Here is a 23,212-nt window from a genome sequence, read left to right on the forward strand (position 1 = left end):
TATTGTGATCCACACAGTCAAAGGCTTCGGCATAGTCAATAAAGCAGAAATAGATGTTTTTCTGGAACTCTCTTGTTTTTTCCATGATCCAGCGGATGCTGGCAATTTGATCTCTGGTTCACACAGTCAAAGGCTTTGGCATAGTCAATAAAGCAGAAATAGAAGTTTTTCTGGAACTCTTGCTTTTTCCATGATCCAGCGGATGTTGGCAATTTGATCTCTGGTTCCTCTGCCTTTTCTAAAACCAGCTTGAACCTCAGGAAGTTCACAGTTCACATATTGCTGAAGCCTGGCTTGGAGAGTTTTGAGCATTACTTTACTAGCGTGTGAGATGAGTGCAATTGTGCGGTAGTTTGAGCATTCTTTGGCATTGCCCTTCTTTGGGATTAGAATGAGAACTGACCTTTTCCAGTCCTGTGGCCACTGCTGAGTTTTCCAAATTTGCTGGCGTATTGAGTGCAGCACTCAGGATTTGGAATAACTCAACTGGAATTCAATCACCTCCACTAGCTTTGTTCGTAGTGATGCTTTCTAAGGCCCACTTGACTTCACTTAGTATCTCTAATTTTCTTGAAGAGATCTCTAGTCTTTCCCATTCTATTGTTTTCCTCTATTTCTTTGCATTGATCGCTGAAGAAGGCTTTCTTATCCCTTCTTGCTATTCTTTGGAACTCTGCATTCAGATGCTTTTATCTTTCCTCTTCTCCTTTGCTTTTCGCTTGTCTTCTTTTCACAGCTATTTGTAAGGCCTCCCCAGACAGCCATTTTGCTTTTTTGCATTTCTTTTCCATGGGGATGGTCTTGATCCCTATCTCCTGTATAATGTCACAAACCTCATTCCATAGTTCATCAGGCACTCTATCTATCAGATCTAGGCCCTTAAATCTATTTCTCACTTCTACTGTATAATCATAATACATAAAGATGATAAAATTCCTTGCTCTCAATGGCCTATATATCCAACAAACTAAACAATAAGGAAGAATAAAGTAATATAATAACAGACACACAATGCTACAGAAGCATGGAAAATGTCCTTAAGGAAATGAGACAGTAATAATTACCAAATCTTTTCCCATCACAGTCATGAGAACAAGGACTCTGGCTCGCTTATTATTTTGATGTGCCCGGCACAATGCCTGGCAATAGAAAGGGTGCTCAGAAATTACTTGTTAAATACTACCAATACTAAAAAAAAAAAAAAAACAAACAATTTTATGGTATAATTTCAGAATTGTGGTGAGGGAAGACTGAGAACAAATTCTAATTTCAGGGAAAACAATCCATTCAATTCAAACAAATCACTTTCTAATGATAAAGGGAAATATTAAGAACCCTTTAAAAAAAAGAGACAGATTAACATCTATTGTAGTTGGTTTTAAGGGTTTTTCTTCTTTACCTGTCAATAGCATCACACTGGTAAAGCTGTTTAAGAGCTTCCAAAATAAGTCTTTCATTAGGTGGATCCAAATAGGGGAACCTGTGTGTTTAAGTGATACATAAAATGAGACTTCATTCCTTGAACATGGCAAGATTTTATACAGATTTGAAAATTTCTTTAAAAGGTTTTCCTTCTGTTTTTTCAAGTCTTTCTTTTCTCTCTCTTTTCTTTTTAGCATTCTATGATGGTAATCAGCATTCCACAAAGGAGGACATTTTCTCTGAATCACACTCTCCTATTTAATTGAAGAAGCCCTTTTCTTTATTCCCCCTTAGCTGCAATACTCTCATGACTCCTCTCTACTTAACAAAGGTTCTTCATAGCCAATATCATCTATTCTGTTCTGCAGTCTGTAATTTTTATTACAATTTAAAAAAACAGTGAAGAATTAACTGAAAGTGGCTAAAAAATTACAAATTATTTAACAGTACCTCAAAACGGTTTTTGATACAATGATAAATATCTTCAATTAACTTTACCAATTTGTTTTATTGTCTGTAGGGATATGTATGGACTTAGTTTCTCTTGAACTGTCTCCAAACAGATTGCAAACACAATGCCAATCTACCCCTAAATATTTCAGAGCATGTCCCCTGAAAGAAAGGACAGTCTCTTACATACCACACTATCATTAAGCAACATAAGACAATTAACAGTATTCACAAAGGTCAGTATGACTATTGAGAGATACCTCTAGAGCATGGGATCTATTTCACACTTGAAGATAATTATTTCTTCAAATAAGGAAAAAAGTAATATTCACAAAGGACAGCAGAGAGACATATAACCAATTACTGCCCACTGGGACAGTAATTACTTATTATCTGCACTGGATTATTTTTCCACCATTAGTTTTGAGATGATACATTATCCACTCCAATTTCTCACTTTGGAAAAGGTCCAAAAGGGGACAAAAGGTCCAATATCTTACACAAAAAAAGTCCATTCCAGGACTGACAGCTCTATTTCAATATAAATAAACAAAAATTTGGTCAACTGTTCTATAGTCAGCTTTCCTACAACTTGTACCAACAAGTCCTGTTATCTGCTAGAACAAGAGTTAGCAAGCACTTTCTAAAGGCCAACTGAGTTACAAGGGAAGCCACTTTTTAAAGGCAAGACAGTAAATATTTTAGGTTTTACAGGCCATATGGTCTCTGTCACAACCACTCAACTCTACTGCTAAAGCAAAAGCAGCCATACATAAATGAAAAGGCATGGTTGTGTTCCAATAAAATTTTATTTACAAAAACTATCAATGAGCCTGGACCAGATTTTGTGACCCCAATCCTAGAGCAATACCAAACTAGTCAGCTTCCTCATCTACACAAGAGCCATTTTAGATTTGTTAAAAGGACAATTATTTCTCCCCTTGATTATATCAAGTACCAATTCTGTCAAACTCTCCTTGTATTATCTGGTTTCTAAGAGACCCACCATACATAATTATCATTTTTTTTTTAGAAACAATCTAGTTTGTCAAACTCCTCATAAAACACAATGACATGCAAGACTGAATTCCAAATGTGGAGTGACCAACACTGAACAGGAATGCTATAATTCCCAATCATCTGGACACTGCAGTCTGTTAATAATCATAGTTTATGCAGTAGGATTTTTTAAAATTTTTAAACACAATAACTGCAAACTCATATTAAGTTTGTGGTGATCAGATAACTTCAGATCTTTTCCACATTGAATTTCTTTAATGTGCAATCAAAACATAGGATTTAAGATATACCCTTTCAGACTTTTACCTTGGTGATTTTTGCCCCAGGTTCTGGCCTATGAGACCATTCTAAATCTTAGTTTTAATCATCTACCTATTAGGTATACAAATTTTTACCAAAAATCTGGAAATCGTTATTTTAATACATTTAATATTTTCATTAAAATTGCTTATCAGGAAAAAGTGAAATTCAGCATACTACCAGTAAAACCCCCATCAAGGCTTGGTGAACAATTAATCAATACTTTCTGGGTTTGGCTATTTGGCAGCTATACCCTAATTCAGCAGTACTGTCATATTCTTATTCACAAAGATGTCAGATGTAATCTTTTTAAATACTGTGGTGAAAACAAGAGACATCAGGTTATCATTCAATCACTTCTTGTGGTGCAGCCATTACATGAATGGTCCTGTCTTCAAACTGAAAAGGGAATGGTTTGAGGACATATTCTTTGTGATCCATTTTGATTCACATTGATGATTACAAACCAACATTATATTCTCTTAAACCTTTTTCCAATAAACAATGGTAGAATTTGCTAAGAATCAATGTAAAGCTTACTAGGCAGCTATTTCTATAACCTGCTCTTTTCTTAAATAGAGAATTTATTTTTTTTTAGTTGCTCACAATTTTCTGGTAACCTGTTCTGCATAGTTTCTCAGAGATGACCTATAGTACCTCTGACATTATATCAGCAAGTTCTTTTAGTACTGTGGAAATAATGTCTAAAGCCTCAAGACGACCTCATCTGTGGTTGTTAGGGTTTCTCTCAGTATTTTCTAATCCATACTAGTCGTCATCCCTTCTTATCTAGACTTGTTCTTCTCTTTTCAGTTTTAAAATCATTCTTTATTAAAAATGTTTATTTATTTGTTTATGTTGGCTGTCCTGGGTCATCGTTGCTGCACTCGGGCTTTTTTCAGTTGCCGCAAGCAGGGCCTACTCTTCGCTGTCGTGCTTGGGCTTCTCATCGCAGGGGCTTCTCTTGTACAGCACAGGCTCTAGGCGTGCAAGCTTCAGTAGCTGCAGCTCACAGACTCAGCAGCTGCGGCTCATAGGTTCAGTATTTGGGCTCGCAGGTCCTGGAGTGTGCCAGCTTCGTAGTTGAGGCAGGTGGGCTTAGCAGTTGTGGCGCACTGGCTTAGTTGCTCCATGACATGTGAGATCTTCCCAGACCAGGGATTGAACCTGTGTCCCCTGCACTGGCAGGCAGATTCTTATCCACTGTGCTACCCACCAGGAAGTCCCTAAAATCATCCTTGATGGAGGAGAATGGGGAAGCACAGTAAAAACAAAAGCTCCATTTTCTTTTGTTACCTATGAATACTATACCATCTATTTCAAATTCTGGTTCTCTGTGGTGGGGAGATAGAACATGGTAAATATAATTAACACTGCTGTATGTTATATATGAAAGAATTCTCATCATAAGGAAAAGAACTTTTTTTTCTATTTAATATTTTATCTGTATGAGATGATGGATGTTCATTAAACTTACTGTAGTAATCATTTCACAATGTATATACGTCATTATGTGTATCCCTTACATTTACACAGTGCTGTATGTCAATTATATCTCAATAAAACTGAAGTAAAAAGAAAGAGGGGTGGGGAAAGAAGTCTTTTTTTTTTTTTTGGTCTCTAACATTTAAAAAATTTTCAGTCCTTTCTAAGTCTTAAAACTTAAGATGGAAAAATAATTCAGTGCAGATGATATTGAGCAATTATTGTTTCTAGTTTTCTAATATATATTTATTCTTGGTTATATGCTGCTCTGTTAGCCTTTATAAATACTTTCAATCTGAGTTCATCTGTTTGGTCAATTAGATTTCTTTAAAATGGCCTTTCTCATATGTATCATATATGAAAACAATTTTATATATCTGCTTTCTTCTTTCTAGGATTTTTATTCTCATCTAGAAAATCTCTGCTGTTACAATAACTACCAAAAAAAAATCTTAGATGGCTTTCCAAGAGTATGTAAAACATATCTGGATGTATCTAGTAACTATTTCCCTTATTATGAATTTAAAGAACACGTGAAAAAAAGAAAAGAATGTATGGTCATCTTCTCCCTAGGTTCCTGACACTTCAACATCCCCAGGCAATTAAAAGCAAAATTAAGACAAAGACAATACTCTTCTTTCACTATTTCTTCTACCATAAATTTTATAATGGTAAAATTTCAAGGCCCTACAATATTCTGTCCCATACTAATTATATAGTTCAACATTTAACTAAAATTTAACAGTTGTTCTATTCTTTGCTTCATATCTCAATCTCATTTCCCCATTAGAATTTAAGCTTAGCAAAAGCAAAACCTACTGAGTATTCCCCTCTCATGGTACTTGGTACCATGCTGGCTACATAAAAAATGCTAATCCCCCCAAAAATAAAACATAACACTTTCAAAGTGGAATTAAGGTCATTGTATACCTTTCATTACAGAGAAACAGTGGTCACTAAATGATCCAAATAAACACCAGCCTGAAATACTCCATTAAGCCAAGGTTAAAATATGAGCAAGGGATCAAAACCCAGTAAAGCAAGGGAAAGAAACCTTTTATTTGGGTTTAGTTAAACCTTGAAAATGGAGTGCCATATCTGTCAAATACTTCAAAAAAATTTCAGAGGAAAAAACCTGACTCCCTAACACATTTTTCTTTTTTTTCAAATTGTCTACATACCTTATTACATCATGTATGGCAAGGCACTTTAAGGTCAGAACTACAGACGTCAAACTAGTTCTCTTAATCTCAGGGATCACATGGTCAGGCATACACTGGTTCCAAAAATCTTTACTATAGATTCGAAAGCATTTTCCTGAGGAAGTCCTGCCAGCTCGGCCACTTCGCTGTAATGCCTCACTCCTTTAGGAAAAAAAAAACAACAAAAAAGTCCCCAAAATGTTCTGTGATTTTTTCCTAAGTAATTCATTTTCTTTCTCAAAGCAATTAGAAATTATCTAATGAACTGCTCTTTGAACAAAAAGGCTTAACACAGAGACTTACTTTGAAATTGGAACCACCTCTAGGATATCCAATCCTAACCTGGGGTTGTGATTTAACTGCTTCACAAAGCCACCGTCCACCACGTATCTAAAGAGCATGGAAAAAAGTTAAGTTTCTAGAAAATACGGAAAGACTTGCTAATTTTTAACCACTTTGGATACTTCTTTTCTATCAAACTAACAACTACACAACAACTTTTCAGTTAAGGGTAAAACCTGAAAGTGAAGAAATTGGAACTCTATTGGTTCCACTGCTATTTTGGAAATGTAAAATAGTTCAGCCAATGTGGGAAATGGTTTGGTGGGTCCTTAGAACATTAAACGTAGAATTACAATATGACTCAAACTCTCCATTCCTAGGGATACACTCAGAAGAACTGAAAACAAGTACTCAGCATATTGCATGTGTGTGTGCTCAGGCGTGTCCCACTCTTTGGGACCCTGTGGATTGTAGCCCGCCAGGCTCCTCTGTCCATGGGATTTCCCAAGTAAGAACACTGGGGTGGGTTGCCATTTCCTCCTCCAGAAGATCTTCCCCACCCCGCGATCAAACCCATGTCTCCTGCACTGGCAGGCAAATTCTTTGCCACCGAGCCACCTGTGAAGCCCACTCAACAAACACTTGCAGACATATATTCATAGTGCACTATAGGGGCACTATAAGAGCCAAAAGGTAGAAACAGCATAAATGTTCATTAACCATTAAGAGATGAAAGGGTGAACAAATTATGGTCTACACATATAACAATGCTATTCAGCTATAAAAAAGCATGAAGTACTGATACATGCTACATCACAGATGAACCTCAAAAAACATGCTGAGTGGAAGAAGCCAGGCACAAAAGATCACATGCTGTAACTCCATTTATATGAAATACCCAACATAGGGTATTCATTAAGTGGTGGCTGCTAAGCGCTAGGGGGGAGGCATAAATGGGCAACAACTCCTTAAAGTATATAGTTTTATTTGGGGGTGATGAAAAGTTTTAGGACGCGATAGAGGTGGTGGTTGTACAACACTGTATATGGAATAAATACTACTTTATTATCCACTTTTCAATGTAAATCTTATGTTATCCCATAGAAAATAAGGGCTTCCCTAGTGGCTCAGTGGTAAAGAATCCACCAGCCAATGCAGGAGATGCAGGTTCAGCCCCTGGGTGGGGAAGATCCCCCGGAGAAGGAAATGGCAACTCACTCCAGTATCCTTACCTGGAAAATCCCATGGACAGAGGAGCCTGATGAACTACAGTCCATGGGGTCGCAAGAGTCAGACACGCATTTAGTGACTAAACAACAACAAATGAAAAACTTGAAAATCAGCTCTAAATCATTCTAACAGGTTCAGAATTAATTCCATTTACTCTCTAACACCACCACTTTAAGCCAATTAAATGGAGAACAAGTCAGGTTAAAAACTTAGTCAGAAACAGTACTAAGTCTATCATTCACTAAGGGAACATCCTGAAAGATGCTATTTCATGAATATTGCCTTGGCTGGAAACAAAAAATTACAGAGATTAATTTACTCAAGAGAATTGCTCACCTAAGCCCTTAGTGAAACCATTATTTTTAAAGTTAAGAGAAGCAGAGGAAATTAAACTTCCTCTTAGATCTGGAGGATCATTTTACCCAAAAGAAACATACAGAACCTTAGCGGCAGGTCCAGTCATCCTTTGGCAGAGACAGACTTAGTTAAGGACATAAAATATACTGGGTAAAAGATAAACATCCAGAAGGAATGTGGCTCAAAGGTCTAAAAGAAGTTCTCATTTAGCTCTCAGTCTAGATTTAAAATTTCCAAGTGTTTCTCTACAAAATTTCTCAAAAATTTGATGGCATCATTGATTACACTGAAATATAAAGTCCATTTCACAAACAGCTGAAAAGCAAGAAACAGTACCTCCAGATAAATACTTGGGTTTACAAAGCTAACTATATGAAGTGGAGCTGACAGGTCAGAAGGGAATATCAGATCCTCTTAGGTATCTGCTGGTAATGGGAACATAGAAAAACAGGTTTGGCCTCCCACTTAAAGAAATCCTTGAAACATTACACATAATCTTACATTTGGGAAGAGGAAGCTACAAGTTGCCAAGTACAAGTATTTAAAAGTATCAACAGAAATACTATATGCACCTCCTACTCCATTTCCTATTCAGAGCAAACAATAATTACAAAAAACGCTGGGTGATTACAAGTTAAGGAGGTGAGAGGGGAACTGGTGGCGGGCACAGAGACACAAACTGAATATTTTACGATTAGCTAAGTGGCTTCCTTGGCTTTCAAAGGAATTTTAAAAGTTTACCTGATCCCATCTATTGTCAAAGATGTTGCAGAAATATTGGTGGATATGACACATTTTCTAATTCCAGGTGGAGGTGGCAAAAATATTCTTCTCTGTTGATCTAAAACATATATGAAAAGAAAAGAATAATTCACAACATGCATGTGTAACATGCATGTGTCAAACTCAAGTTCTGAAAAACTCATTTCTTTCCATTAGAAGTTGTTTTCTTTACCTCTTTAATTATCTTGAATTAAAAATACAATAGCAAGAACTGCTCTTTTACTCATCTTTTACTATTAAGATATATAGATCCACGGAACCAGATTACTCTTGCTAAAGTTAACCCTACTGCAGTCCTTTATGTAGGTCATAGCTTCCTTCGAGACTTTAAAAACTGTGGGCTTCGTCTCCATTAAAAATCACACATGTACACATACACAAAATTTTTCTAACAATATCAGGATGTTCGGGGGCTCTCTAAAGCCCATCCATGCACTACAGATTAAGAACCTTTCTATGCTTTAAAGACTGATTAACTAAGGTTAATCAGTTTTTACTTTTTCAGATGCTGCTGCTGCTAAGTCACTTCAGTCGTGTCCGACTCTATGTGACCCCAAAGACAGCAGCCCACCAGGCTCCCCTGTCCCTGGGATTCTCCAGGCAAGAATACTGGAGTGGGCTGCCATTTCCTTCTCCTTTTTCAGATGACTCCATCTCTCAACAAGTAACACCATCCTGATTTTTACTACCCACGCATTCTGAAGGGTGAGCCCCAGCAGCAATGCTCAGAGTAACTTTGCTCCTCTGGCCATAGTTTATGGTGCCAAGGATAAACCTCTCTCCAACTGGACCAGTTCTCATTCTCCTTTGAATCTCTTGGAATAAGGTCCAAGAGATGCTCAATTTGATTAGGCCAGTCTCTTGCAAAGAGGAAAAATAAACTTGTAAACCATAGGGAAGTGACTAATATATATAGAGGAAAGCTAGTCTAAAGAGAGGAAAGAATGAATCATCTGTAACAGTTCACAAGAGAGTATTTCTGGGTGCCTGGCGATCTCCAAGCCTTAAGAGACATGGTATAAAACAAGTAGAAAGATGGATTTGGCCAGACTTGCCCACCTGCCTGGTTAAGCAGAGAACAGAATAGGAGAGTTGCTGTTTGCAAGGAAATGATAACACCATAGGTGAAAGGAGATAAGCGAAAACTGTTAAAAGTCTTGATGCATTCTGAAAATTGTTAAATTCGAAGAGTGAATTGGCAGAAACAGGAAGTAATCATCAGAAAGATGTTTAAAACTAAGGTCAGAAATGATGATACTGACAAAGTCTACAATGCTAGGTTTTCAAATGAGTGGTCATGGTGGGATGAAGGAAAAGCTCAAGGGGTCAAGCAAGAGATTTGGTAGATTGTCTGTTTCAGTGATCTCCAAAAATGGAGATCTGGTGACTCCCTGGTCATTCCAGGAAGTACACAAGTCAATCTACTGGCATATGAAAAGAAATTATCAGCATATATATTTATATTTGTATATATAAATTTGTATTTGTATCTGTATATATATATATTTCAACATATACATTTATACTGAACAGTATATACATATACTGTAAAAAGAAAAAAATTTTAATGCATAGTTGCATTTGATTTCCACAAGATATACCCATATTCATTTAGAAAAATTTTTCTACTTGAGCAGCCTCAAGTTGTTCTCTCCTCAGCAGCCAAGGAAATCTTAACCAAACCTATTTTTAAATAAAGTACAAAACGTGTTTCCAAATAAAACCTTATAAAGATCCAGGTATTCCCAGTATATAAAACAGACCAAAGTTGAACTCTCACAAAGGAGAAAAGCAATGACACAGACGAGCACAGTTTTAAAATCATGTACTAGGCCAACCATCTCATTTTATAGATGAGAAAACTAAAGCCCAGAGAGTTCAAGTGGCTTGCCCAAGATTCACATATAGACAGGCAAGTTTAAAACCAAGTCAACCATTACTGCTCTTCTACATCATCCTGAAATTAACTTAAGTAAAAAAAAAGTGCTAGAAAGGCAACTGACACATAAGTGATAAAGATTATTTTTTAGGCGTTTCTTAGATTTAGGTACCTCATTTCTTCCAGATAGTTCAAATGAGTCATACACTACCCAGTATTTCACATTATGTTTACACATTTATCTGCTGTCTATCTATTCTACTACAATGTAGCTCTGTAAGAACAAGGACTTTCTGTTATTCAAGACATACCACTCCCCTCCCACCCCAGTACCTAAAATGCCTGGACCATAGAAAATGCTCAATAAAGTTCAATGAATTGATAAATTTTAAAATGCATGGTATAAATAACAGAGATCCTTCTACTTTTAAAATTCCACATTACCCTAAAAGTTTACATAAATTAGAAATGCCCATTCTGAACATGTTTATGATCAACTCTGTTTTTCAATTAATTCATTTCTAAAAGTACCTAATTTTCATCTTCAATTCAAGCAAGATTTCAGTTTATCACTGTTCACTAGTCAATTAAAAAGTCCTTAACCTGCTATTTTGACAAGACTCACATTTGTTCCATATTTACATTTCACCCATATACTTTAACACCATATTCCACAAGTATGAACATATGCCAATTTTATGTCTCTTTGTAAAGGTTCGGGGGAAAAGTTAAATACATATATCCTAAAGCACATTCTCAGTTTCCACAAAGAAAAGGGGAAACAATACTTTCACTGCATGCGAGCTTAGTTCCTCAGTCATGTCTGATTCTGTGTGACCCCATGGACTGTAGCCCACCAGACTCCTCTATCCATGGAATTTTCCAGGCAAGAATACTGGAGTGGGTTGCCATACACTCCTCCAGGGGATCTTCCTGACCCAGGGATCAAACCTGCATTTCTTGCATCTCTTGCACTGGCTCTTTACCATGTCTCCTCCACCAAGCTATTTACCACTGAGCCACCAGGTAAGCCCACCTAATAAGGTACCAGGATGTAAATTAACAGGCGAGCAGGGAGGATTGGCAAAAAGGCAGAAAGATGTTTCAAAATCTACCAAGAAATAAAGACACTGAGGCTCCACCACTTAACACTCTTAATATTCCTAAGATACATGTATGTTACATATTATATGTAAGGCCAACTGAAACATCCTCAAAAAATTTGTTTCAAATTGTTCCTAAAGCAGAAACATGTTTGAAAGAGAATGTGTGTGTGTGTGTGTGTATGTGTGTGTGTGTGTGAGAGAGAGATAAGAGAAAGAAAGAGAGAGAAAATGTGTATAAAAGGAACACAGAGCTATAAACAGAAACTTAATCAAAGGGGGAAAAAATGATTCTGGAACAAAATAAAAGTAGTACAACACTGTTCAGCTCAAACTCTACCCCCACTGGAAGTCATTTTTGGGTGCATCAAAAATATCTTGAGAATCCTCACTAACACAGCTGAAAATCAAATTTCTGACACAGAGAAAAGGCTTGAGATAATCAGTAAATGTAGTTGAAAAGATAACGTAACTGGAAGGAAGCTAAAATATATAGAAGCGAGGCAATCCAACATAACGATTAAAATTGCAGATCAAAACAGCAACCAATTTATCGTGTTTGTGGGGTAGCTACACAGATACGTGTGCGTGTGTACTCAATTGCTAAGTCATGTCTGACTCTTTGCAACCCCATAGGCTGCAGCCACCAGACTCTTCTGTCCATGGGATTTTCCAGGCAGAAGCACTGGAGTGGGTTGCCATTTTCTCCTCCAGGGGAGCTTCCCGACCCAGGGATTGAACCCACGTCTCCTGCATGTTTTGCATTGGCAGGTGGATTCTTTACCACTGAGACACCTAGGAAGCCCCTACACATATATGTACATTTCTCAAAACTCATGAAACTGTATACTTAAAACAGGCATAGTTTATTGTATGAAAAGTATACCTCAATAAAGTTGATTTTTTTAAAAAGCACATAAAATTCCAGGAAATTTTTACTATAAAACACTCAACACCAAAAAATATTCTAAATGAAACTATTGAACTTTAAGGATAAAAATAGGAAATTTCAAGCAATCAGACAGATAAAACAAATCACTTACAAGGAGGGGAAAAAAAATCAGGTTGGCCTCAGACTTCTCCGCAGCAACACTCAATGCCAGAAGACAACTGGACAACGTCTACCAAGTTCTAAGGAAAAGAAAGTGCAACCCAAGAACATAAAACCCAGCCAAGATGTAGCTCAAGTATAAAGGCGAAAGCCTGACATTCTTAAACAAAAGAACTACAAAAAAAACCCAAAAATGCCCAGGATCCCTTCTATTAAAAAAAAGAAAAAAAAAAGGTTAAAATCTACCCAATCTAAAATTAATCGAAAGTAGTTTAGGAATGGAAAAATCATGGTAAAGGATTGATGATAAACACTGAATACATCTGAACAATGTAAAAATAACTGACAAAAATCAGAAGGGGAGGATATAGAAGAATATAAGTACTTAAGTCTTCATCTTTCAAATCAGGCAATAGATAAGATCTCCAATCAAATATTGTCTAATTTTAGCATATGTGCTGCCAAAGTAAGCACCAAATATAGTCTAGAAGGAAGATATTAACTTCAGCTTAATATTTTCATTTGTTTAAACTTAGAGCAATCTTTATTATAAAATATCTCATGGTAAAGATTTACTTTGAAGTTAAAAGTTAACAATTCCTTCAAGTAAATTCAAGTAAAATTACTTTCTAAAAAAGCAACTAATAGTATAATCTCACTCTTGAAAAGGTATTTCTTTCAGCCTACCTACTTATTTATCCTTCTATATGTACACACGCACACACACACATACACAGAGATCTGAAGAATGTTTTTTCTAATGTTAAAGATGGTTATTTCCGGATGGAGTTTGAGGTGATTTCTTTAAGTTTACCTTTGTAATTTTGTACACTGCTTGAATTCATTATAATGAAACTGTACCATTTTCCCTCAATTGAGTAATTTTTCTTTAAAGAGAGACACCATCTAGGTTAATTCTGCATAGTGGAAAAGGCATTTTTTGGTACTTTTCTGTACTTTTAAAACTTCTACAAAGGGCAGAAAAGAAAAACAAAGGAGCATATGTAAAATCAACCCATTTTTCTTTAAAAAAAAATGTAAACAATAAAACATATCTAAATGTATAAATAAAAAGGTCAGAACAATATACCTCAGAATATTAATAGTGATTATCACTTAATCATGTTGGTGGCACCTACGTTTAATGATTTTTCTTACTGTGATGATTTTATTGTTTTAAAAAAGTATGTATTTCTTTCTAAGATAAGATAAAATTTTTCATTTGGGGAGAAAACACATAGACTAAAAGCTTTTATGTGAAACTCACTCGCCTTATTCCCCCACATCTTTAATCTTAACATTTAAGGAAACTATCCTAGACACTTGGTACTCGACATATTGAAAGAAGTATCTTTGTTTTGTAATCAGAAGAGAAAAAACTATTTTTGGATGTATGCAATAATCTAAATGAGCAGTTTCTCCTCTTTTAAAATGTTCTACACCACCTCAAGGTAAAACTCCTCTCCTTTTCTTCATCTATTGTGGAAACACATGCACTGTTAGACCCTCCACTACTGAATAAACAACCAGTAATCAAATGTAGATTCACCATGTGACCTCAGGAACATCACTTAGCCTCTATCTGTAAAATAAAGAAATCTGATTATGCATATATTCATATATATATATATATATGGGTGTATGTGCATTTTTCTAGAAAAACAGCCATGGCTTTCATTACTTAAAAAAAAAATCTAAGATTCCCACCCTCCACAAAAGGCTTCTGCACTGAATTAGAGAATTACTTCAGTGCTAAAAATGCCTGCTGCTGCTAAGTCACTTCAGTCGTGTCCGACTCTGTGCAACCCCATAGACGGCAGCCCACCAGGCTCCCCCGTCCCTGGGATTCTCCAGGCAAGAACACTGGAGTGGGCTGCCATTTCCTTCTCCAATGCATGAAAGTGAAAAGTGAAAGTGAAGTCACTTAGTCGCGTCCGACTCTTCACGACCCCATGGACTGCAGCCCACCGGGTTCCTCCGTCCATGGGAGTTTCCAGGCAAGAGTACTGGAGTGGGAAAAATGCCTAATTCAATGCAAATAATTGTCACTTATGAAGCAACAAGTATATTTCAGTTCATAAATTTTGTAGGGGTTTAGCTTTCCCTAAATGCACAACAAACATGAAGGAATGTAAGACCTGAACAAAAAGGAGGAAGTGAGAAGACAGAAAAGGTTTGAGAGAAACAAGAATAAGGTTCTTACTCTTGAGTTTGGTATAAGACATTAATATAACAATACCAAGCAGAAAGAGAAAAACCTGGAACTCTAAAACATTTAGTTAGAACTTTCTCAACACACAGTACTTGTCCTCAGGAAGTCCACAGTCTCACAGAGGGGATGAAACAAGCGTAACACATGTTAAAAGTGTTAAATGCCACCAGAGGCACAGTGAAGCACAGTGAGGGTCAAACAAAGAAGAGAGAAAAGCCAGCTGTGAGGACGGAAAGCAGGAAGGGTTTTCATGGAGTTGGTTGCACTTGTGAAACAAAATAGCAGAATTTCGAACAGTGAGCGGGGGAGAGTAAAAGGGAAAGGAGGAGTTCAAGTTCAGGAAGGAACAAACACAGAATCACAAAAATGCTGCCGGAGGAAAATAAATAAAAAATAGCTCTTATATTTTGAGCCTGAATGAACATCACAAGGGTGGGGGTCAGGGGGAGTTCATCCCGGTGAGCAGGGGGTCCTATGACCTAGTGGTAGTAGGAACACCTCAGCACCTCTTCACAGTTGACAGATGAGAATTTTTTATGTCAAGCACGGAGATATTTAAAGATGTTTCCTTAAAATAGCCACACTCACAGCTAGCTCAGAAGTTAAGAGCAAATATAAAATATCCACCTCATAAGGTCTACCTCAACACCAAACCTACCGAACCCCCTCACTCCAGGCTATAGGCAGGAAACCCTTCTTCCCGGTCCTCACTCCCAAATGCAAGCTTTCTGTTCCTCAAGCTAATAGGAAATAAAAGAAATAACACTGTATTAAGGTCTCTCCCCACAACCCAAAGTAGCAAAAACAATGAAACTAAGTGCTATATTGTATTTACCAGGTTTATAAAGAAAGCCTTAGATCCCAGGAATGCTACCTTCTCTCTGCTTCAGCAAACTCCATCTCACCCATTACTCAGTACCTCATCAGCTCCATCCCAATGCCTCTTTGCACTGTCATAAACTGCTACAATAAACATGGTTATGATCATATGGATCACCAGTAGCTCACCTTACAGTGCCCTTGGAACCAGAAGGGGAATAAATAAATAAACAGAATGCTTCAGTAACGGCTCTACTCAAACCCAATTTCTCATCCTTACCATTTACCTATATATACCAACTGGAATCAAGAGTGCCAGGAGAAATATCAATAACCTTAGATATGCAGATGACACCACCCTTATGGCAAAGAGCAAAGAAGAACTAAAGAGCCTCTTGATGAAAGTGAAAGAGGAGAGTGAAAAAGTCGGCTTAAAACTCAACATTCAGAAAACTAACATCATGGCTTCTGGTCCTATCACTTCATGGCAAATAGATGGGGAAACAATGCAAACAGACTTTATTTTTGGGGGGGCTCCAAAATCACTGCAGATGGTGACTGCAGCCATGAAATTAAAAAACACTTGCTCCTTGGAAGAAAGGCTATGACCAACCTAGACAGCATATTAAAAAGTAGAGACATTACTTTACCAACAAAGGTCCGTCTAGTCAAAGCTATGGTTTTTCCAGTAGTCATGTATGGATGTGACAGTTGGACTATAAAGAAAGCTGAGCACTGAAGAATGGATGCTTTTGAACTGTGGTGTTGGAGAAGACTCTTGAGAGTCCTTTGGACTGCAAGGAAATCCAACCAAGTCACTGATTTTCTAAAGGAATTCAGTCTTGAATGTTCATTGGAAGGACAGATGCTGAAGCTCCAATACTTTGGCCACCTGATGGGAACAACTGACTCACTGGAAAAGACCCTGATGCTGGGAGGGATTGGGGGCAGGAGGAGAAGGGGAGGACAGAGGATGAGACAGCTGGATGGCATCACTGACTCAATGGACATGAGTTTGGGTAAACTCCAGGAGTTGATGATGGACAGGGAGGCCTGGCATGCTGCGATTCATGGGGTTGCAAAGAGTCGGACACGACTGAGCGACTGAACTGAACAGTCCTATGAGAATGAAATAAACGAAGGTATTGCTTGGCACCTGATAAGAAGAACTGACTCACTGGAAAAAACCCTGATGCTGGGGAAGACTGAAGGCAGGAGGTGAAGTGGACAACATGTCAGTTGGATGGCATCACCGACACGATGGACAAGAGCTTGAGTGAACTCTGGGAGTTGGTGATGAAGCCACAGAAGCCTGGTGTGCTGCAGTCCATGGGGTTGCAGAGTTGGACACGACTGAGAAACTGAAGTGAACTGATATACACCAACAAAGAAAATCACATACACTGTTATTTAAGGCTGAAAGCTAGCTAAAGTCATATTGGAAGGAAAATGAACGGCAAGTTATTAAGCTGGCATTTTAATTCAGTTGACAATAGGAAATGACTGGAGGTACTGAATAGGAGACCGACACAATCAGAGCTGTGCTTTTGGAAGATTATATTTACCACAGCAGGTAGGATGGCAAATTAAATCAGGGAAAATCAGTTAGCTGGATATGTTAACAACCCAGGAAAACAAACTGAGGATCCCAATTCTAATGACAATGAGGGGAAAAAAAGATGAAAAACGAAGGCTCTGGAGAAGATAAAGGCAAACCAGAAAGCCCTGTGAGACCCAAGAGGCCTAGAGTGCCGGAGACTGAACTACAGACAGCTTTCAGGAGTCGTCACAAAGAAGTGACAGGTGAATCCTAGAAGCCAACCTCTCCAAAACAGAGAATTCTAAGAAAATAGCAAGCTAAGGAAGAAACCTTAGAAAATAGTCATATTCAGAGGGGAACAAAGGCCAGGGAGAGGGGTAAGGCAACAGCCTTATGGAAATAGTGGTCAGAAGAACCAAATAACTATCCTACACAACAGCATTTAAGGAGACTTATTATTAACCCAAAATCAAAATACAAACTAATAGAAAAATGCCATGAGATTTGAGGAACAGGTCACTAGCAAGCTTTAATAGTATAAAAACTGAATTTCAGGAAGATAAACAAGAAGCAATGGCAGATAAAGAACTATTCTTTTCAATGTGGCAGTAAGATGGAAAGAATGAACTTTATACGAAGTATGTATGTATTAACAATTAACACAAAGCAACTATAGCAGGTTTTGAATTACCTTATCAGTTACAAAGTAAATTATAAAAAAATTAGTAGATAGAATCTCCAAAATAAATGAGAACCTTAAATACCTAACAAAGACCCTAAGAATTCCCTTGAAGATGTAACAATTTAAAATAGATGTCAATGTTGAGTGTGTGGGCCCAATACCATCATCACAAAAGTAATTTCTAAAACGGCATGTCTACGGTTATTTACCAACACATACGTTTCTGAACTGTTTTTGTTAATATACGGATAAGAACCACCTACTCAACAAAAACAAAACTACACATAAAATATAAAAACATTCAATTGCTTTTTTGCATTACATAAATGCTAATCCCAGTCAAAGTCTAAATAGGAGACTACAGGTTAACTTCCCTTTCGTATTACAAGTCAAATTCCATAATACAATAGTTATACAAAACAAATCTAAACCTCATTCAGTAACATTTATTATGAACAAATAGAATGATCAGAGTTAAAATTTGCTCTCTGAACTTAAAAAAGAACTACATCGTACTTGAAAAGTAGACTAGTATGTGTGGCTACATAAAAAGAAAACAATCCACTCTCTGATACATCTGGATATATAAGATTCCTAGAAATTCTGTGGCAGTGGCAAATTAGATTTAATTTATGGTACTACTATCAAGGAATTATAGCCCTCATTTCAAAAAATCCATAACAATATTTTTGTTTTGCTGGGAGAGGACACAGCCCTCTCTTAACAACAATAAGGGGGATAGATGACCAAAGTCTTAAAAAAGTGAATGTAAAAAGGCTTCAATTAAAAACAAAAAAAAGTCATGTCTCTCAAGGGATGAAGGATGGTTCTCCAAACACTATTGATCTGGGCTGTTGGTTACAAAGGTGAGTTCACTTTGTGAAATTCATTAACCTAAACACTTACTATCTGCATACTGTTGTAAACATGTGATTATCCAATAGATTATTCAATATAAAGTTCTTTAAAAATCAAATTTTCTTTTCTAGTGAGTAATTACCTGTTGTCATAGATCCATAACAGGGCAATATTAACAAGCCATCTAGAGTGGTATCTTGGACATCATAATCATAATCAACAGATTCTGCCATCTGAAAAAGTAACTCACAACTTTTTTCGATTTCAAACTGACCTGAAATGAGGGGAGAAAATAATGTCAGCAACTGAACAGCAAAATTAATTTAAGAATGAAAAAGAAAAAGCTTTCTAGATTTATGTTAGTTTTGCATATTTTAAACATCTCATTTGATCTAAAGTAGATGAACACAAGTTGTACCCAATCCCAACATAAAATAAAAAATACAGGAAATACCAGTTTCCAAGGAATTTAAATCTCTAAAGGAATAAAAACATTTACAGTCATCAAGTCTTTCATCTTACTAACATGGTATTTGGGGAAGATTCAATAAAGTTAATCATTACCATAGGCGGTACTGCATTTGATGTCAAAAATACTTAAGTTCCTTAAAAAGGCTAAGAGATTGTTACAATGTCTCACTTCTGACATTAGTACAGGCAGTGTAGGAGGTGAGCCATGAAATGACTCAGATCTGTTAGCAGAATGCTGCTACTTGAAGAATCACACCAGTCTGAGATGTAACTATTCTATTTTTGATCCAAAAAAGCATGCCTATGAGACACGGATTCCACAGCCTGTGCACTGCTACCACACAGTACCATCCCACCACTCAAAGAAGAAAGCAGCCAGTAGGACGTCTTTTGAAATAATGAAATTAGTCATTCAGATCCAGGACTATTTAGTGGTTAACAGCTCTATATATGGTAATAAAAATATTAATATTTTACCATTTAGTATCTTCCTACTAAAAGGTCAGTGTATTTTACATATGTTTACTAAGGAGACTTGTGGTGGCTTAGAGGTTAAAACGTCCGCCTGCAATGCAGGAGACCCGGGTTCAATCCCTGAGTCGGGAAGATCCCCTGGAGGAGGAAATGGCAACCCACTCCAGTACTCTTGCCTGGAAAATCTCATGGACGGAGGACCCTGGAAGGCTGCAGTCCATGGGGTCGCAAAGAGTCGGACACGACTGAGTGACTTCACTTCAAGGAGACTTGTGCTTTTAGGGCAGTGTAAAATTATGTTACATATCTTATAATAAATACAACATCTAAAACTACTCAGATAACCATAAAAGGCTAGGATAAAATGAGTAGAACCTAGATTTTCCAACAAAGGTACACAGTAGTGTGGTGCCACATTCCCCTCGTATAAAGGGCAAAATTTTTAAACCTAGTACTGAATGCTCACCAGTCAGAAAAACCAAGATGTCTCCAGCCATTTCATTCAAATGGATATCCATGGTCACTTTCACAATCTAAAGCAAGAAACACAAGCATAAAATGCTAGTGGAGATAAAGTCCCACCACCACTACCGCCAGCTCTCTCAGTTCCACAGAAAAATTAAATCTGATTCTCAAAAGTCCTAGGACCTATAAAGGCTGCCATTAAAACACTAGAGAAAAAATGAATTACCAAACTACTCAGTCAACTAGAATCATAGATACAGAAAAGACATAATAAGGATGACAAGTAATACCGCTTGAATGTATGCAGTATTTTCTCTATCTCGTGGACCAATCAAATTGCAGAATTTTTCTCTGACTGGATAAAGCCTTCCAGGTATATCAAATATTGGACAATTTCCAAAGAATGCAGAGAGCTTGGCTAATTCCATTGTTGCTGACATCACCACGACCTTTAAATGCTCCTTCCTGTTAGGAGACTTCTCCTGAAATAGCTTCTTCAGTAAACCAAATAAGATGTCCTGAAAGAAAAGTAAATTTCTAATAAGTCACAAGTGTACATAACAACCAACTTATTTTAAATATTTTGCTTTCCTTAACCAAAGGATTCATATTTTAATTGATTAAAATGTAAGGAAGGGAAGGCAATTCACTGTACAGTACAAAGCTACCCCCAAAGAAAGAAAACTGTCTAATAAATACGTAATAAAGTTAAATACTCACTGTAGTTAGAGTTCTCTCATGGGCTTCATCCAAAATAATGACACTGAACTTGGTAAGATTCGGATCTCCCAAAATATGTTTCAGTAAACATCCATCAGTCATGTATTTGATTGCTGTTTCCTAATGTTCAAACAGCAGAGTAACATATGTGTATGTTAATACACATAAAAATAAAAATCACAGAAATGCACTCCTGTTTCGCAAATTAAATTTTTCCCCTCAAATGTACAGACATCAAGGGATCAAACTAATCTGACTAAATAAGAGAGTACATGAAATAGTCTAATAATATATTTTAATAACATGGATGGTAAATTATGAAACTTGTGATCTACACAGGCAGGAAAACTAAGGGGAATGTTCTGGATAAAGCAACAATAAGGAAATACAATGAAGTCAGTGGAAAGTGGTTAAGACAACACAGTGACCTCTGGTGAGCAAGCTGTGGGAAAACAATAATGAAATGGGATTCGTCCTCCTGTCTCAGCTGCTATTTTAGAGAACTTAGGGAAAAAAGGAAGGTGGCACCATTCTTCTCACGCTATTCCTCCCTGACCATTGTCCTATTACAAAAATAGGATCAGCCGACTAGCATTAAAAGAAGGTGAGAATAGGAGTTACCAACAGAGCTATCCGTAAAACAAGCCAAGGAGAAAAGAAAAATCCCAGCAGTGACCACCAGGAATGCAAAGACAGTATTTTGGGGAGTTATTCTGTGCCATTATTGCTAGCCATTCCTATTAGGGACCATAAGCAAATCAGGGATTATTTTGCATCTGGTTCAGGATTCAGAAATCCTGAGGGGATTTCTGAATGTGGCTATGAACTATTACCATGAATACAGAAGATGTTCAACAAATATTTGCTCAATAAGTTTGTTAACTGTCAGTTTTGCACTGACTTCAAGAATTCAACCATATAATATGGATGAACCTTGAAAACATTAGCTAAATGAAACAAGCCACACAAAATTGCATGATTCCACGTTTTAAGTATATAGAAATACATAGAGATGTAAAGCAGAATAGAAGGTACCAGGGACTACTGGAGGTGGGAGGATGGGAACATGGAGATACAGCACTGTTTTCTGGGATGGTGAAAGTGTTCAGAAAATAGAGAGTGGTAATGGTTACAAAACACTATGAATGTACTTAATGCCACTGCACTGTTTACCTAAATGTGATCTGAAAATACTAAAAATGGTAAATCTTATTTTATGTATATTTTACTATAATAAAATTTCTTTTCAAAGAACACAAATATAAGTTACATGTCAAGAACTGTTATGGCTAAAATACACAAGGGAATCCTATGAAAAAGTCAACATAACTGTCACAAAACTAATTGAGAAGGGAGAAAAGGAGAAAAGGGAAGGCACCCAGGACAAGACATTAATAATGGGCAATACAAATTAATTCTAATCTGAGGCTTTGTTTCTTTAAAATGCAGATGGAATTTTGAAGTCAAAATCTTCCATAACTTTTCCCACTCATTCTATAACTTCACACTACTTAACTAAATACAAACAGAACTTTGGTACCTTGGAGCTGCAATCATCAAAACGAACTTGGTATCCTACTTTGGATCCTAATGTGCATTTCATTTCTTCAGCAACCCTCTGAGCAACAGATATGGCAGCTACTTTTCGTGGTTGGGTCACACCAATCATACCGTGTTGTGAAAACCCTACCAAATGCAGAGGTAAAATACACAAAAATGTTAACCACTGCTTCCCATTAAACTGTTTCTGGTCAATCGATACAAACTGTTCAAGAGTTTCTAAAAGAAAACCTGGCAAAATTAACAACACATTGTCTTACATTTGCACCATGGAAATTTAAGTATTAATTAAAAATAAGAGTATATATGAATAACCATACACATATACATAATAACCATTCTCACATACATAAGAACACATATTAACAACCATTTAAATGTACATATTTTAATTAGATTTTTTCCAATTTCAGTCTTAAGATTTACTCTAAAGAGTAAGCCAAAAATTTTTAACCCCTGGGAAGACATAAAATTCCACACACTTCCTAAAATAGATTTACTTTTTCCACAGAAGTTTAAATATACCACTTTTCATAGGTTCTACCATTTTAGTATCTCGGAAAGCAAAATGGATCTTATAACTGATGGTATTTTTTCCTTTACTAATAGTATGTAAAATAGTGGTATGTCTTAACAGCATCTTTCTAAAAAAATTATTTATTTATTTATCTTTCGTTGTGCTGAGTCTTCATTGGTGCATGGGCTTTTCTCTAGTTTCAGCAACAGGGACTCCTCTCCAGTTGTGGTATATGGGCTTCTCGTTTCAAGCTCTAGGCTGTGAGGGCTTCAGGAGTTGCGGTTCTTGGGCTCTAGAGCAAAGGTTCAATAGCTGTGGCGCATGGGCTTA

The 23,212-nt window shown here is 36.8% G+C and overlaps 1 protein-coding gene across 2 annotated transcripts in view; it reads right to left on the reverse strand.

The window, feature by feature from the left end:
* The window catches only part of DHX40 (DEAH (Asp-Glu-Ala-His) box polypeptide 40), a 52,364-nt gene that overhangs the window by 26,946 nt on the left and 2,206 nt on the right, over positions 1 to 23,212 (reverse strand). For both annotated transcript variants that reach the window (XM_010861615.1, XM_010861613.1), the window contains exons 3-11: positions 22,346 to 22,491; positions 20,806 to 20,925; positions 20,376 to 20,603; positions 20,087 to 20,153; positions 18,818 to 18,949; positions 8,490 to 8,589; positions 6,183 to 6,269; positions 5,859 to 6,041; positions 1,400 to 1,480 (exon numbers count right to left, since the gene is read on the reverse strand). In XM_010861615.1, the coding sequence (XP_010859917.1) occupies positions 1,400 to 1,480; positions 5,859 to 6,041; positions 6,183 to 6,269; positions 8,490 to 8,589; positions 18,818 to 18,949; positions 20,087 to 20,153; positions 20,376 to 20,603; positions 20,806 to 20,925; positions 22,346 to 22,491 (1,144 nt within the window). The remainder of the gene's footprint in view (positions 1 to 1,399; positions 1,481 to 5,858; positions 6,042 to 6,182; positions 6,270 to 8,489; positions 8,590 to 18,817; positions 18,950 to 20,086; positions 20,154 to 20,375; positions 20,604 to 20,805; positions 20,926 to 22,345; positions 22,492 to 23,212) is intronic.

Source organism: Bison bison, unplaced genomic scaffold, assembly GCF_000754665.1.
Source record: "Bison bison bison isolate TAMUID 2011002044 unplaced genomic scaffold, Bison_UMD1.0 scf7180017864472, whole genome shotgun sequence".
NCBI lineage: Eukaryota > Metazoa > Chordata > Mammalia > Artiodactyla > Bovidae > Bison > Bison bison.